Source organism: Diadema setosum, chromosome 9 (genome assembly GCF_964275005.1).
Source record: "Diadema setosum chromosome 9, eeDiaSeto1, whole genome shotgun sequence".
Lineage (NCBI taxonomy): Eukaryota > Metazoa > Echinodermata > Echinoidea > Diadematoida > Diadematidae > Diadema > Diadema setosum.
Window position 1 is genome coordinate 14,436,289 of NC_092693.1, and position 14,884 is coordinate 14,451,172.

General features: G+C 39.3%; 1 protein-coding gene across 1 annotated transcript; it reads right to left on the minus strand.

Annotated features, from left to right (window-relative positions):
- Positions 1-6,711: 6,711 nt before the first annotated feature.
- On the minus strand, positions 6,712-11,159 carry LOC140232691 (uncharacterized). The gene is made up of 7 exons (XM_072312806.1): positions 10,985-11,159; positions 10,559-10,710; positions 9,856-9,969; positions 8,633-9,325; positions 8,242-8,309; positions 7,235-7,297; positions 6,712-6,997 (listed from the first exon to the last, which is right to left on the minus strand). Coding segments are annotated over exons 2-6 (999 nt in total). The 5' UTR covers positions 10,682-10,710; positions 10,985-11,159; the 3' UTR covers positions 6,712-6,997; positions 7,235-7,296.
- Between the last annotated feature and the right edge of the window lie 3,725 nt (positions 11,160-14,884).

Consider the following 14,884-nt stretch of genomic DNA (forward strand, 5'->3'; position numbering starts at 1 on the left):
CTTTGTAGTTATAACAGGATTCCCTGTATTTTCTTTATTTTTTGTGGGATGTTTTTCTTTTCATGTACTTGGTATGAAGATAAAGTTTATACGTGGTGATAAATGTTGTTACTTGTGTAATAGCACCTAAAAAGTATTTTGCACTATTTCAGCACAGTGTGTGTAATCGTAAGATGTGTGACTCAGTATGGATTTGTTATTGTGCTTGTTAAAGTATGGAAATAATTGTGGGGAGAGAGAAAAGTATGTTGGTCATACGTGGATTTTTGTAGTTTCTGTATGAATGAGTGAAAGTCCCTGGTTCTTTTGTAGATTTACTAAAGTTGATATGTACAATGTAAAATTCATTATACAGTGTTCTTTGTCAATTCATTGTGATAATGTCTAACAGAAAAATGATGAATTGTTACATTTTGTTCTCATCAGACATTTCAGTCCATGTATTCATTCTGAAGACAATATTCCATGTTGTGTTTATTTGGTACGTTTGTACATATAATTTTGTAAATACATGTATATTGTCAGACATTGTATTATACGCCTGTTTGTGTAGATGAAATATATAAACATATCATCCCATTATTGCAGCTGTTTGGGAAGGTAGATACATGTAAATGTTTATTCTGCATAAGAAACAGTGGGAAAGAAATAAATGAATTGTTCAAGTTTTTCAAAGTGCATTGCAATAGTACTTTGTACTTTATTTTAAGTTGTTGGTGTCAAAAAATATGATGTAGATGACGGGCGTCAACGATCGCCCCGTCACTGTACAGGCATGCTAACCTGGAAACATTAAACTGCACATTACTTGAATATGAGACCATTCTGAAGCAAATAATTTTCACACAACAATAGATATATAATATACTCTTAAATGAATCCCACAAGGATTGTAACAATCATCCCCCAGCATTCCCACTGATCAGTTTCTAGCCATCCCCTTTAATACATTCTTTTTCGGTTCCTTGATGCTGTAGTATAATATATACATGTGTATATGTCATTTTCGATGTCAACATGATTATTTTCAGCACAGAAATCCAGCATGATAAGACACCATGTGTTCCCAGTATGTAATTCTCACTATGTGAGCTCTAATTTGTGTTGGTTTTTGTTTCATACTCTCATGCATCCCTTACGTTGCATAACACACGCCTCACTCCGAGCATTAACTGCAAAGTGGCGTAAGAAAGAAACTTCAAACAAAGACTCGAGGCACACAATGTATTTCATGAGGAACTATTCGTCGTCTTGTTTTTTATTGGCAGACACATCGTCGTACATGGAGGCAGTTTATCATGTAGGTCTTGTCATAAACATATCTGATTCATACAATGGAAGTGATAAGTCAGGATAGAAATTGAGGTCATCATCATTCCATCTTACTTCATGTTCTTACCCTATATCCATGTGATTGGCAGGTCACCCTCGTAAACGGGTTTGGATGGTTATTATCCTCGTTGTTTTTAACCTGCATGGCGAGATTACATTGTATTGCATTGTACATCTACCATGCTATTGCTAAACATGTCAATTTGAACAACGAGAAACAAAACAAGAGGGGGGGGGGTAGGAGGTCTCGCGCACACCTGAGCATTGATAAGTGTCGCAAGTTCACCTTCCACACATTCTTGCAGACTATTACCTGAGAACTTAGCAAACTTTAGGGTAGGGGCAGCTTTGAGGGCCTCAAGGGGTACATGGTGTCCACTTGTATATTCAATCACAATGGCAAAAATACCTGCCAAGAGTTAAAAAACTTTGACAAAGCAGTTAAACAAAAAATGACCCCGATTCAGCCCCTGCCCGACCCCTGGATCTACCATGAATAACTTTGGAAGTACATTCACCAATGTTTTTACTCGAGAGTATTCTGGTTTTTAGCTTCTCTAATTTGAGGGTTCTAGGGTCCATGTATTAAATAATTGTCACTATTGTGATAATACTTATCAACTTGGGTGACAATACTATGTGCTTTCAACAAGGAGCAAAACTGCAATGTGAAAATCAGACCCCAATATGGTCCCCTCCACCCCCCCCCCCCAAAAAAAAGATTCATCCCCCAAGTGGGGAATAGTGCCCATTTGTACAAATATATTATTCTACGCTCGAGCGATAATACTTGTCAATTTCTTGGTAAAAGTCTGACCATGCATTTGCAAAAAGATGAAGAAAGCGTGAAAACCAGACCTGAAGTTAAGCCCCTCCTCCCCAGCCCACCTCGGATCTGCCATGAACAAACTTGGAAACTACAGTCACCAATCTATACTTACTCACAGCACCAACTCAGCTTGAAATCCCTTCTGGTTCTATAGAGAAAAAGACTCTTGAAGATTTCTTAATTTGGAAGCTTTGCCCCCCTCCCCACTACAGGGGCATTGTGCCCCTTAGGACCCCAAAATAAGGAATGGTGACCATTTGCACAGATACATATTCTATCATATTCTATATCGGTGATATCCGTAAGTTTGGTGAAACGTTCATGCGTCCCCCCCCCCCCCCCCCCCATGAATAAACTTGAAACTATACAGGCACCTATGTATAGCACTAACTTATTATTTCTGATTCTAGAGAATAATATTTTTAAAGATTCCTTAGCTTGGAGGTTTTGCCCCCCCCCCCCCCGGCCCATTAGAACAATTAAGACTATATCCCCTAGGGTTACTACCTGCTACGTTTGGTGAAAATCCATAATGGGGTTTTCAAGAAAAAGATTAAAATGTAAAAAGCTAAAGCACGATGCACTACGAACGCACGATGCACGACGCATGACGGACGACGAATGATTGCAATAGCTCACATGAGCCTTTGGCTCAGGTGAGTTAAAACTCACTCCTCACCCTGTCTGCAGTTTATTTCTCTCCTTCGAAATAAGGTGGAGTGGTAAAGTGTTTCAAGCCTCGGCATTGCGACTTGGTTTGTGATCATTTCTGGTGCAACAACATGACATCTAACCCGAATTGGAATGAATATGGGAAATGCTTTTGATAGAGGCAGTGTTAGTTTGTGAAGAGCCCATCATTGTTTTTCACTGTGATCGATGACATAATTTCATTTTCCAACGGTGTGTCTCCTGTTATTGTTTTGTGAAGAGCCCCACCTCGCTCCACACTGTGATGGACAACCACGTAGTATTCCATCTCCTTACAACTTATGGTTGCTTGTGATGTTGCTGTTGTTATTTTGTGTAAGAGCCACACCGAGCCTGGACATCCTCGTAATATTTCATCTCGTTAAAACTTACCCTGTTGCTTGTGATGTTGCTGTTGTTATTTTGTGAAGAGCCCCACCTCGCTCAACACAGTGATGGACAACCTCGTATCATTCCATCTCCTGAGAACTTACCCTGTTGTTTGTGTTGTTCCTCTTGTTTTGTGAAGAGCCCCACCTCGCTTTACACTGTGATGGACGAGCTCTTACTCAGTATTCCATCTCCTTACAACTTACCAGTTGGTTGTGCTGTTGTTATTGTTGTTTTGTGAAGAGCCCCACGTCACTCTGCGCTGCGATGGATGGACGACCTCCATTTCCTTAAAACTGACCAGTTGGTTTTTGTTGTTGTTGTTGTTGTTTTCGTCGTCGTTTTTATTACGTTTTTGTTTTTGTGAAGAGCCCCCCCCCTCGCTCTACACTGTGATGGACAACCTCTTAGTATTTCATCTCCTTACAACATTCCTGTTGTTTCGATGTTGCGATTGTTGTTATGTGAAGAGCCCCACCTCGCTCTTAACAGTGATGGACAACCTCTTAGCATTCCATCTCCTTATACGACATACCAACTAACCTGTTGCACGTGATGTTGCTGTTGTGTTGAGAGGATCCCCGCCTCTCTCCACACTGTGATGGGCCACGTACCTGTTAGTATTTAATCTCCTTACAACTTACCCGCTGTTTGTAGCTGCTGTTGTAATTAAGTGAAGAGCCCCACCTCGCTCTGCACTGTGATGGACAACCTTGGATCATACTCCATCTCCGTTCCCACAATGCAATGTTTGTTTGAGTGCAGTGTATTAAGGTTTCTGATTGTGCATGAGCCCCTTCAGAAGAGATTGGCAACTTGAGGTGACATTGTCACTGAATTTGAACATAGCAATGTTTTATCACAAAAGTTTCATCATTTAAAGAAATTATTGTAAAAGTTGTTTTTTCTCCTCGTTCTCTTTTACAGTTTTCGCTGTTGTCCCACACTCTTTCATTCAGACACGGAAATCAGCGTTTTGCATCTGTGACCATTACAAGCAAGCAAACTGTAGACTAAATATTTTACATGCAGCTTGTGCATTTTGGTTATTGCTGCAACAAGGTAATTTTCATTCAATGATCACAGCCCGGCTGGTTGTCTTTGCATAGTCACGGGCTTTTGCAGTCAAGCCAATAAGAACTATTCATCTTTCATACACAATGACTTTTTGTATATTTTGATGACTGCATCATCATCGCTGTGACGTAGCTATCATGATTGAAGAAGAAAGATAACAATATAGGAATATGTACAAACATACTTACCTCTGCACCAAAGTCCGAAAAGATGCCATAAACCTCTTCGAATGAAAGAGCTCGTTACTCATTTTACTTATCTGGTGAAAGCAGACATCTATGGGTCTGATGGTAATTTCATAGCTGAACAGTGCACATATTTAATGAAACTGATGCATTATGCAAATATCATCTTATTTCCTTGTTTGCGTGAATAAGTGTCATGCCAACTTTACTGTTCATTCATTGGTTCAAAGTTAATCATCTTGATTTCGTCATCATTATGCCAGTTTCATTATTATCAACAAAATCGTTGCTTATAAACAATCAAATTCACGTTGTCTTTGCATGTTGTTGATTGCGTCAATAACATCCCAAATGCGTGTCTAACCAAGTATTTTCTGAAAGAATGAAATGAAGAGAGGTTATGAGATCTTTTCGGACTCCCATGCATCCTATCTACACCATCCTTTCCAGCTCTTGGACCACAGCTCCTAAAGCAGGCCTGGAAGCTCGGTTAGGATTACCGCAGAGCGCACCGATGAGCATTAGAGTCCCGTCACCTGCAGCTCGCCCCATCATGTTCAGCAGACGACCAACTTGATAGACATCGCTGAGGACGTCGGTCGCCTGATCTTGTAGGGCGACCTCTGGGGCGATGTGTTGATATAACTCGCCCTTCAGATATCGCAACTTCTCCTCCGGGGTGAAGTAGTAGGAGGAGGAAGACGTCTGCCGGGAAACCATGCCCAAATCGATGACCCTGGCCCGCCATCGACCTGGAGTCGAAGAAACAATATGGGCGAAAAGAAAAATGAAAAGACTTGTGAGTGCGTTTGGAGTATAGTGAGGAACAAAAATATGCATTCATGGGTAATAAAAATTTAATGATGGCTGGAAATACACTCCTTAACCTCACTCTTGAAATGTAAAAGAGGGAAGTATTTTCATCAATCTATGAATCTGGTAAATCTTCAAACTTAGCTGTCCGTTGATGCGTTAGGTGTGCTACTCGAGGGATTAAAATAAAAATATTTCGTAAGTGTCTTTTGCAAAAAGCTCATCAAAAATGGGGGAAGGGGGGGGGGAGGGGGACGAGTGTGTTTGACATGTATTTTGGTCTAATGAACTTGAACTCACCTAAAGGGGACTTGTCTAACAGGACATTATCCTCCTTTAAGTCATTCATCAGATATCCTCTCTGATGAAGGAGCTGAAGACCCTTGCAAATCTCTAAGGCCAGACGGAACCAGTTGGTGTGGGTGATGGTAGGGACCCCGCCCCGCATGGCCTTGTGGAGAGTCACGGTCTCTCCCGTTACCGCGTCACCTGGTAACAGTTTGATAATAACGCTGGTTTATAGTACTTAAGTTGACATTCTCCTTTCAGTACTTTAACACAAATATAGAATTGATACTTTCTTGATGTCTTTAAAACTTAAGATTTCACCGTGAATTTGTGAATATGACTTCTGTGAGTTGGGATGAAAACAATATGACCTAACACTTGCTTAGAATAACACATCAGTGGCACAAAATACATTATTGTAGTCTTTTTTTTTTTTAATGAATAATACTTACTGCTTTCCCAAATTTGAATGCCACAACTAATAATGTTTCTTGAATTTTCGACATCAGTCGCTTTGGTGCTAATGTTCTGCGTCCTGTCGTTACTGTAATTCTCTATAAGTTGTCATTGTTTGGGTAAAAAATTGCATAGTTATCCCGACTACGTATAGTCAACCATTACAAAGTTTGTTATTAGCTTACCGATGAATTCCATCGCCAGGCCGATACACCCAGTACCGAGCTCAAGGCATCCTAGGTACGTTGGGAAGCATTCCTCCCTGCCAAATAGGTCCAACAAGGCGGCTTCCTCTTGAATTTCAGCTACCTGAAAAGTTATTTAAGTTAAAATGAATGGAAACGTAAATATTATTGTTTACATCTAACCTTGCAGCATTGTTTTGTTTTTATCATCTATCGTTGTTATCATTATCACTATGATTTTTATTTATCACTGTGACTATCACTTTGATCCTTATCAGCATATCAAACAATAGTCACCACACTTTTGAAATCAGATGGACGACCTATAGAAATGTTGTTTTTTAACATATATATATACAAAGAAGCAGTTAGATGAAGAAACGATTAATTCCATGATGGAATGTAGAGGTAAAACAATGATTGAAACAAGAAAAGTTACCTTCTTGGTCATCTGGCTAATAGACGAGGGCAGCGTGAAAGTCTTGAGGGCGATTGGCTCATTGGTGGTGCGGTGCCTGCACAGATAAACCGTGCCGTAGGACCCCTGTCCAAGGATGATGGAACCTTTGGTAGGGTGGAACTCCTTGAGATCGGTGATGGTCCAAATGTACGAGCTGGTAACCAAAAATTTGCTGGTAACGGATGGTGAAGATGGTGCAGCAGCACCACGCGGACTGGGAGTTCTCGCCGTGGTGTTGCTATTGGCAACGGCCCCAGTCGTCGTACCCACCTGAGATGGAGTGCTGGTAGGCCTGGCAAAGAGAGTACAAAATAATCCTGTAGTCGTACCAATTTCGTCAATTTTTCCGTTAGGAATCACATGTGTACTCATTGCTTACGAAAGAATGATGTTGGCATACTTATAAAATGTTAATCATCACAAGAACAAGATAATGTCAACCTTCGATTGTCGAAGGATTACACTTTGGTATACTGCAAGCAGTGTTAACATGATAGTTTCCAACGTTTGTGAGTTTAATAGTTCTTACCGAGGAGTGGGGGTTGCCAACGTTTGATGGGAAGATGTCGGTTTGGATGTAAGGGGCGCATGTCTGCAAGAAGAGAAAGAGACAGAGGGAAACTAACGGTATAGAATTCTTTATCTTCCTATGAGAAAAAAGAGAAGTCTTCCAAAATGTGAGAGAAGACTCAAACGATAACTATTATGATCATCGAAATTCTGAGCGATTTGAAACACTGTCTTTTGTTATTGAATGAAGGTTAAAACTCAGATAGTTTACATGGGCAATTGCAATTTTCTTTTTGTGTAGATTCAGTTCTATGTTAAACAATACCATGTTATCTCTTCGTCAAGTAAGCGTAAATTTTTGTTTGTTTGTTTGTTTGTTTTTTTGTTTGTTTTCATTTTCCGACTGACAAGATGGCTGGATATCCCATTTTAGCTGCACTCTGTGTTACAAAGAGTCCATTAAGTACGAAATTCATTTATTAAGAAACATCACTTAAAAACCACAATCTTACACAGGGGACAGGGAGTTTGACACAGGAGAGGGGCTGGGTGACGAAGGACCAGCGGTGCCGACTGGCGTCGAATCGTGTGAGGATGGGGATGGGAGGGTGCTAGGAGGTGCCGAGGCTGCGGCTTGACATGGCGTACTGATTTACAAAGAGCATAGCGGACGATTAAAGGTAAGCACTTCAAATGACATCACTCTATCAAACTTATCTATAATGCACAGAATAACTATTACCGACTTCACCCGTCGTAATCTTTATGAAGAATTATAGAACATGTATATCTTTGGGAAAGGGGAAGTACGATAAGTACAAGCCGGTCTCATCTTTTTTTTTCATTGGATCTTCTGTTGGTTTTCAGTTGATTTGTAGCTGACATTCATAAACCCTATTATTTGATTGGATGGTATCGATCTAGAATGTTTAAAGGCATCTAGGTTTTAAGTCTAAAAAAAAAGTTGATAATGGCGGGACACGCACTGTGTTTAAGTTTAATAAATAACGTTTAAAGTATTCTTACCATGATGCTGACGGACTACGAGAGGGAGAAACGGCCGCGGAAGTTACAGTCACGACAGTCTGAAGATCCTGGGGATAGGCAAAAAAGAAGCAGATTTTTATTCTTTTTGTGTTGAATTTTCTATGCATCACTTTAGTAGTAGTAATAATAATTATAATAACAATGATAATAATAATAATGATAATAATGCTAATAATAATAGTGGCTACTTGCAGAGCGCACAGATCAGTGCTCATGGCGCTTCAAAAATTAAAAGATAGATATATACAATGATCTCGATATTTGCTATAGATGTTCTATTTCCTCTTCTATTTTTGTATTGTCAAATTACAAGATGACATTGAATATCCATTTCTCTTTTGTCTTTCTAAGGCTCTATTAGAGTACTCACCTGAAGATGGCTCCTTGGAGGATCTTTCTTAGGTTTAGCCAAAGCCAGCTCCATCTTCAAGATCTCGATCTGTGATGTTGCATCCAGATACTTGTCCATGAACCGTCTCGTCTTCTCTTCGGCCTTCCTCGCCCTCTCTTCGGCCATCGTCGCCTTCATTTCGGCCTGCCTCGCTCTGTCCTCGGCAATGATCGTCTTCTCTTCTGCCTGCCTCGCTTTCTCCTCGGCAATGATCGTCTTCTCTTCTGCCTGCCTCGCATTCTCCTCGGCGATGATAAGCCTATCTTCGGCTCGTGTCGCTCTCTCGGCGGCGAGCCGAGATTTCTCCTCTGCGATGTTAGTTCCTTCTTCTGCCACAGCCAGTTTCTCTTCTGCAGATGACGCCCTTTGCTGAGCTCTCGCCGCGATCTCTTCAGCGATCATCACCTTCTCTCCGATCAGCCGCAAGTTGGTCTCGGCTACTCGTATCTCCTCCTGAATCGCTGTCACCCGTTTCTCGGCATTCCGTGTCCTTTCCTCAGCACGACACGCACGATCTTCCGCCTGCCTCACCATCAGGTCGGCCAGTCGAGTCTCCTCCTGGGCGCGAGTCGCCTTCTTAAGGGAGTGGCTGGCCATGCCCCCGATGAAATTTGCAGTCCGCTTCGCCCGCATTACCTTCTTCTCAGCCAGTTGAACTTTGCTGGATAAAGCCTGTCAGAAATGAGGAGATAGTACAATAGAGAAAATGTTTTCGGCATTCATGTAATCGTATATGATACATGTACAATAACTAATTGATGAGAATGTAACATGACAGCCTCTTTACATGTGAGAAAATAATAATTTTAGAACATAGTTCTGGCCTACCAACCATTAAACAGGTATTGGCTTTACTTTTCAATTTAATTCAATTCAATTCAATTCAATTCAATTCAATTCAATTCAATTCAATTCAATTCAATTCAATTCAATAGTTTATTCATTTCCATCATCAAAAAAAAAGAAAATCTGTTTGTTGTTATTGTTATTTGATTGGTTTATTTTTCTCAAGTAGATGATGACTGAGTAAAATATAGACCCTTTAACTTTTAAAAGTTTGACTTCTAATTTTGTCTTGGTTTAAACTAGTTTTTAATGTAAAATTTCTGTGCTTTCTCTTGATTTGTATTGTGAACTTAATAGGTAAAAAGAGAGGAAAAAAAAATGTCATTTAAAGAAATAGCTCTAGGTTTTCAACATACTGCAATCTGTTCCCTCAGCAGCTTGTTCTTGAGGGATTCCTGCAAGCGTTGAAGGAGAAGGTTGCCTGCCAGGTACACTGGCGGCGTTGGACCTTTGCGGGCTGTCTCAGCAAGCTTATTAACGGGGAAATGAAGAACACAAACAAAATTTCCCGTAAATACTGCTTAAAATCAAAAGCACTTAGAATTTACATTATTTTTTTTCTTTTTAAGTCAACACTTGTAAACGTCCGATTAAGCTGAAGTGCATTCTATGGTCAATCCCTTGTCAAAATTATTAGATAAAAGTAAATATATCCAACACTCTGCATATTGTCTTCCCCCTTGAAATGAATACTTCAAAACGAGATATCTATTCATTTACTTTTACTTATTTACTTATTGAACTTCAATGATCTGTAGGCGTAGTATAAAATTAAGGGGAGTCCTGGGCTTGTATTGAGTGATTTTAATCATCCATGTAGGCATATAGGCCTATACATAATATACTTTTCATAATAGTTGTAATAATATTTTCATTGTAACTACAATCATTCGATTACCTTTGTATATTTCGTTAACATTCTCATATTTGTTAAATCTGAATCAAACGTTATTGTGGATTTGTAGCACCAAATATTCTTGAAGCACTGAAAAAAAAGAATAGTGCAATGGTTTTTATTGTAGTGGCATACAAGTGACATATAGGGACTGTCTTGCTTACATCTGCAGGGCTGCTCGCGGGTGACGTTGCGGTCGCCCATACCCACGGTTCGACATATCGAGCCCTCTTCTGTAACTCCCATGGTACGGGAACGTGAATTAGGGACTTGGGAAACATCTCCATTTGTCGTCTGTCAGACTAGATCTCAATATCTACAAAAACAAGATGAAAGAAAAAATGTGTCTAGACTCAATGAATGTTATTGTCCATCGTATGCAGTCACGAAGTACCCCACTCAATTTTTTTGCATGTGTCCCGGCGTCCATGTGTGTACAGTGCAGTGTAATGCGTGACCTTGGTTTGACTTTGTGTCTTTGATTTATCTCGAGTAGAAAGAATTCAAATTTAATATCATGAAAATCAGTGAACTAAAAAGCTAGTAATTACGTATGCTAGCGTAATGGAGTGTAAATGATTAATACTGACCTGACAAAATACGATTTGTCGTCTCTCTGAGCGCAGAAATACGAAAATATCAGAGAAAATTCCGTGACAAAACACTTCCGATCGAAGTCAGCACACAGAATGCTATTGCTCTGTTTTTCTGTTACCCTGGATATGTTGTCAAGTCAACGCGCGTATTTTTGCATACCACAAGGCGTATCCCATGCGCGTATAAGGTGCGTAACGCAGACCTCTTGGTCATGACGTCAGAAATGGTTATAGCGCGCATACATAAAACGCAACAGAGCATACGGCGTGAATGATGCGTCTGCGCCGAGTTATCTACGCAGTTCTTTCTATGAAAAAAAAAAAGAACAACAACAATACCTAGCAGTTCTTCTTCTTCTTCAGAGAGATTTTTCCTCTCCCCACCACTGGGGAAAATCTCTTTGTTCTTCTTATAACTGATTAAGTCTGCCTCCTTCAATAGGCTGAAGATTCTTGCAGACTGTGCTATATTTACATTATAATAAAGTTTATAATACAGTTAGCCAATAAGAAGACGTAATGCTGCTCATGATCAACTCTTTTTTCAAGTAATGTTATTTTGTCGTCTGGTAATTCTACCATGACAAGGAAGAATACCAAAACTCATCCCTTATGAATACAGGAAATCTTATAATATCTATTTGTCTTTGTGTAGGTTTTGAAAATGATGACCGGTAATCAATGCATTTACGTATTCAAATTGGCAACACTAATTTGTATGCATCGTGTCACTGAGAAGTTATACCTTTTTGTCCTTTCACAGGTGGAGTTGTACGTTGTACAAGCAGGTTATATACTCACTGCCTACTATTATATCCTCTTTGAGGTATCAGGTTTGTGTAACTTCTCTGTCCTTCTACCATTTAAATTCAAGAAAGATCTATAATTATGATTCTGAAGTCATAGTGACAATGAATTCCTTTAGTACCGATATCCTGTTTCGAATTTCCCTCGTATTTTTGATGTTATCTTTTTTTTTCTCGTTGACCATAGATGTTGTTCCTGAACACTAAAAAGCTTACTTGAAGCTTGACGATTCAGTAAAACAAATTTGACAACATCAGTAAACTGGCAGATAAAGGTCTTAATCATTCCCATAGCTACCTTGCTGAAGAAGCTCTAATCATTCAAGACACTTTTGGTATCATCTTTGCCAAGTGAAACATGGGAAACAAGAGGGACTGATGTTTTTGAAGGGTAATGTTCGTTATTTCGAAGGTTTGACATACTTCGGAAATGAAAGGAGGGTCGTTAATCCGAAACGCACAGATTACATAATAGGCCTACTTATCATGATGTTAATTAATTAAAAAATGAAGTATACTCGTGATTCCGAAGGTTCGTTAATCCGAAAATAAAATAAAGGTTCATCATTCAGAAGGTCACTTTATAGACGAAAATGAAAATAGGGTTCGTCATTCTGAAGGTTCGTCGATAGTTTGAAAATAAAACAAGGTTCTTCAATCCGAAAATGGAAAAAAAAAAAAAAAAAAAAAAAACTGGTGCGTACTACAATATGAGCTTTCGGATTTACGAACTTCAATTTTGTGTTTAGATTAATGAACCTTCGGTAGGTCGAACCTTCGGAATAAGGAACTCTCGTTGGATTTTATTCCAAAGTAACATGGTGCGGAGTCGCTCATTCGATGCGTTTGAATACTTCCTTAAATGGTTTTTACATGAAATAAATCCAATTTCAAACGGAAACTGAACTTAGCTTCAAACATGTGTGTATATTTCATTTCATATTCATTTCATTATACATATCTTTTTCAGCACGGCACATGATTCAGCCAGCACGGCTGTTCTTCCTCATGTCCGTGCATATTATGCATAAATTTGAATATGTGAACTGCTGCTTCACCTTTATACAGTACAGTGCCACAGTTGCTTCTGATGTATGACCACGGATAAAAGGACGAATTAAGGGCGAGACAATTAGCTGGAAAGCAATTACAGGGTTGCAACCATCAATCATTCTTTTATCTTTTATTTCACGAAATCATCATACACCTACACTGCCCTTCTGCTCTACTAGTATGCGACAAAAGGTTCGTCATATCGTCTCGGACTACAAATCTACTTTCATTTCGTTTCATGAATTCATATTGAAGACAATATTTCATGCCGTGTTTATTTGGTACCTTTGTACATATTTTGTAATTATATACGTATTGTCAGACATTGTATTATATGCCTGTGTGTAGATGAAATATATAAACATATCATCCCATTATTGCAGCTGTTTGGGAAAGTAGATACATGTAAATGTTTATACTGCATGAAAGACAGTGGGGAAAAGATAAATGAATTGTTCCAAGTTTTTCAAAATGCATTGCAATGGTACTTTGTTTTAAGTTGTTGGTGTCAAAAAAAAAAAATGTGATGGTAGATTTGATTCACCCATGACGAGGAAACGGGATATGAAAAGTTTTAAATGCCAGCATGATTTAGTTGCCAATTATCCCTGTAAAAGTTTTATAACCTATTCCAGTCGCTTCCTTAATATGGTTCAATACCACACAGACAATGTACAGACACAAGCACAGACACAGGCACAGACACACTGCTCGTAAGTGTACTTCGCTTTGTTGTATTTCCAACCTTTCATTTCATTTACTGCAGCATCTGTGCTGAATTTTGATACACTTCACCTAATGAACAGTGCGGACACTCCTCCTTCTGCTTGCCTTGAAATCAAAACTCCAAATCTCGGTTCTGGGTTTATTCATTGATAGACAAACACGTGTTTGTACGCTGGTGCATCTTAATATGATTTCCTCTTTATCTTTTCTATTAGTTTTTTTTTTTTTTTTTTTTTTTGGTTTCTTGATACTATAGTATAATATATACATGTGTATATGTCATTTTAGATGTTAACATGATTATTTTCAGCATAGAAATCCTGCATGATAATACACCATCTGTGTTCCCAGTACGTAATTCTCACTATGTGAGCTCTAATTTGTGTGAGTTTTTGTTTCATACTCTCATGCATCCCTTACATTGCATAACACACGCCTCACTCCGAGCATTAACTACAAAGTGACGTAAGAAACTTCAAACAAAGACTCAAGGCACACAATATATTTCGTGAGGAACTCTTCGTCTTGTCGTTTTTATTGGCAAACACATCATCACACATAGAGGCAGTTTATTGTGTCCAAAGGTCTCGTCATAAAGATATCTGATTCATACAATTGAATGATGTTCTTACACTATGTCCATTGTGAGTCACTGATCATCCTCAGAGTCTTTGCTTTTCATCTGCGTGGAGAGATGAAATCGTACGGCATCGTACATCAACCATGCAAGCTCCCTGAACCGTATCTTTGTACGTAAATGACAAATGCTAATTATATCAATTTGAAGAACAAGAAACAAAACAAGAGAGCGGGGGGGGGGGGGAGGGGGTGTCTTACGCTCACCTGAGAATCGCAGGTTCACTTTCCATGCATTCTTGCAGAACATTACCTGGGAACTTAGCAAACTTCGGGGGCAACTTTGCGGGCCTCAAGGAGGCATGGTGTCCATTTGTATCTTCCATCACAACGGCAAAAATACCGCCAAGTACTTTTAAGAAATTGACTATGCAGTTAAAAAAGAAAGATCAGAATTTGAAAACTGCTCCCCATTCGGCCCCTCTGACCCCTGGATCTACCATGAATAACTTTGAAAGCACATTCACAAGTGTATTTACTCTGGTTTTTAGATTCTCTAATTTGGAGATTCTAGGGTCCTTGTATTAAATATGTATATATTGTCACCCTTGTGAAAATGTCTGCCAAATTTGATGACAAATTGTCAATTATCAACGTGTTTTCAAGAAGGAGTAGAAACACTAACGTGAAAATTAGGCCAACATTTGCCCCCCCCCCCTTCCCCGGAACTGCT